The 2,859-nt window shown below is 39.7% G+C and overlaps 1 protein-coding gene across 1 annotated transcript in view; it reads left to right on the top strand.

Annotated features, from left to right (window-relative positions):
- Positions 1-2,549, top strand: part of FAM83B (family with sequence similarity 83 member B) — a 46,416-nt gene extending 43,867 nt beyond the window's left edge. The window contains exon 4 of the mRNA XM_009638780.1: positions 191-2,549. Coding sequence (XP_009637075.1) covers positions 191-2,549 — 2,359 coding nt within the window. The remainder of the gene's footprint in view (positions 1-190) is intronic.
- The last annotated feature ends 310 nt before the right edge of the window (positions 2,550-2,859 follow it).

The raw sequence follows: 2,859 nt of genomic DNA on the forward strand, positions 1-2,859 counted from the left end.
CAGCTGCCTTCAACTGGTATTAGATTAGACCTTCCAAATCCAAATTCCATTAATCATGCCCACTATTTATTTATTTAGAAAGTATTTGTACAAAACCCAGGTTTGTGTGAAAGCTTTCTTATCAAGAAGGACCAGTGTAATACTTTTGTTCAAAAGAACCATTTCTAATGGTCATTTGTTCTTCTTTCAGCTTTATGTGGTCATTTGAAAAAACCAACCTCAGTATGGTTCAGGTTATCACAGGACAGCTGGTTGAATCCTTTGATGAAGAATTCAGGACACTGTACGCCCGTTCTTCTGTTCCTAGTTCATTTGCCCCAGAATTAGTGCGCGTAAACAGTCGCAGGACACTCTGGGATAATGATACATACCAACACTCAGTGTCTTCCCTGGCTTCAGTTTCTAGCCAAAGAAACCTTTTCGGAAGGCAAGACAAGGTTCATGTGATAGATCCTGTTTGTTGGAAAACTTGTGGAAGATATGCAGTAAATGAAATAGATAAATATGGCTTGAGAAATCAAGCCTATAATAAACAACCATTTCATCCGGGTTTTAATATGCAAAATCCAATCCAGCAGTATCAACCTAGTGAAAAAAATGATCACTGGAAGAGACATAGTTATGCTGGGGAGAAGCCAGAAAGGACACCTTACCTATTGCTCAACAGAGCTATTAATAGAGCCAACAATCCATCAAATACTTGGAAAATGCCATCTGATAGCCTTAGTATTGTTTCTTCATTACGAGGAGGATATGCAAATAACTACAATATACCCCAGCAAAGTTTTGCTGATCAGTTTTCACGACCAAAGGTAAATCTTGCAGAAAGAAATTCAATTGTACGGAGGTCTTTTAATGGGACAGACAATCATATCCGCCATCTGCAGCAAAGGATGCCAACCCTTGAACACACAACAAAATCATTCCTACGTAACTGGCGAATTAAATCATATTTGAATGATCAGTCAGATTATCCAGTAGAGTCTAATGGGTCGGCCTTGGGTGACAGATATGATGGCTATGACACAGCTGAAAATATTAAAGCTCATGCGCTATATTCTCATTCTCGCTTGCGATCATCATTGGTGTTTCAGCCAACTTTACCTGAACAGCAGGAAGTGAGCAGCTGTGCAAGTTCTTCAAACTCCACTATAATTGGGTCAGAGGGAAGTGCAACACCTAAAGGGACATCTAATCATGCTCCAAGTGTAGAAAATGGAACAGAAAATGTCTCAGATGAGCTTAGCCCAAACGTCCCACTTAAATCAGATACACGAAAAAACCACAGAATTCATATTGCAGACAACACAAAACCTAGTGTAAATTCAAACCCAACAGGTGACTCAACTCTCTACTTGTACACAACACTGTGTGCAGACAAACATGCAGAAAATTTGAAGAACCTTCAAAATGAAAATATGCTAAAAAGGAGAAGTTTTCCAATGTTTAATTCAAAGTCCATATTAGACCCTGGTGCCAACAAAAATGCATCCAGTTATGTTTACAGCACATTGACTAGGCATAGACTTAAGCAGCCAGTTAGTCCAAAACTTCCAGAAGACACACTGAAGAGCTCTAAAAGTTTGCACAGTGTGACCAACCACTTGCCACAGGACGAAAAGAACCTTAAAGGAGAGCTAAAGAGCCCAACTGCTAGCAAGGCAATCTCTATGGCTGTTCTCACTGAAGCTAGCAAAGAGGAGTCTTGTAAGGATTGCACATCAAAGAAAGAAAGTAAGAATTCCCCAAGTTTTCTTAAGAAAGGGTCCCAGAAATTGCGGTCACTTCTTAATCTGACACCAGACAAGAAGGAAAACTTGTCAAAAAACAAAGGTCCTGCCTTTTACAGAATGTGTAGTAGTTCTGACACGTTGGTTTCTGAGGAAGAGAATCAAAAACCAAAGATGTCTGAGAATAAGACAGACTCTTCCCCAAGGAGGAAGAGAAACACACCATCAAATTCTCAAGGAAGCTTGAATAGAAGTAAAGAAGATGTCACTGGGAGTCCAAAAAAGTCTCCAAAGTCTCCAAAGTCACCAAGACCTCAAAAACCTCCATCTGATGAAAGCAACAAAAAGTGTCCTCTCTTTTGCCCCCTTGAAAGTAAGTTCATAGAAACTGCAGGAGATGCATCTACCCCAAGATTTAATACCGAACAGATTCAGTATCAAGACGTAAAGGAAATCACCACAAATACTGCTCCTGAAAGTGCCCCTGTTTCTGCTCTTCAAAGAGCAAGTTCAATGACACCACAGCTGGCAAGCTCAAAACGCCAAGAGGAGCTAAGACCTCGTTTGAGTGAAAGGCGTGTTTATAGCCGCTTTGAGCCGTTCTGCAAGATGGAAAATGCTGGCCAACCTGCAGGAAATGCACCCAACAGCAGTTCACGTCTCTCGGATATCAAAAGCAAGACCTTAGTGAATAATTATGGCAGGAGTAATCACATGGTCAGCTACAACTCAACTCCTTACCATCCGTTGCAGCCTAATGATAACAAGCTGAGAGGATTTATGCAAAAGTTTGGGAACTTCCTACATAAAAGCAAGTAGAACTTTTGTTGATTATGTTGAAATACGGCAAGAGTAGCAAAGCTGGACATAATCTTAACTGGACAAGACTGACAGACAATTGTAGAGCTTACTTGGGTTTCTTCTTGGGTCTAGGACATTGGAATGAATGCACATATTTTTACAGAGTCATCCTAGAATTGTTATACTTAAGTATACTTAAGAAAGTCTGTGTCCAGAAGATGTCTCAAGGGTTGTTTATAATGTTTATATTGTAAGATTAATTTTATACATTTTCCTTGTGAAGAAAGTATGTACTAGCATATTGTAAGATTAACTGTGGTGAAAAAAA

Source organism: Egretta garzetta, unplaced genomic scaffold (genome assembly GCF_000687185.1).
Source record: "Egretta garzetta isolate BGI_Z169 unplaced genomic scaffold, ASM68718v1 scaffold415, whole genome shotgun sequence".
In the NCBI taxonomy this organism is placed as follows: domain Eukaryota; kingdom Metazoa; phylum Chordata; class Aves; order Pelecaniformes; family Ardeidae; genus Egretta; species Egretta garzetta.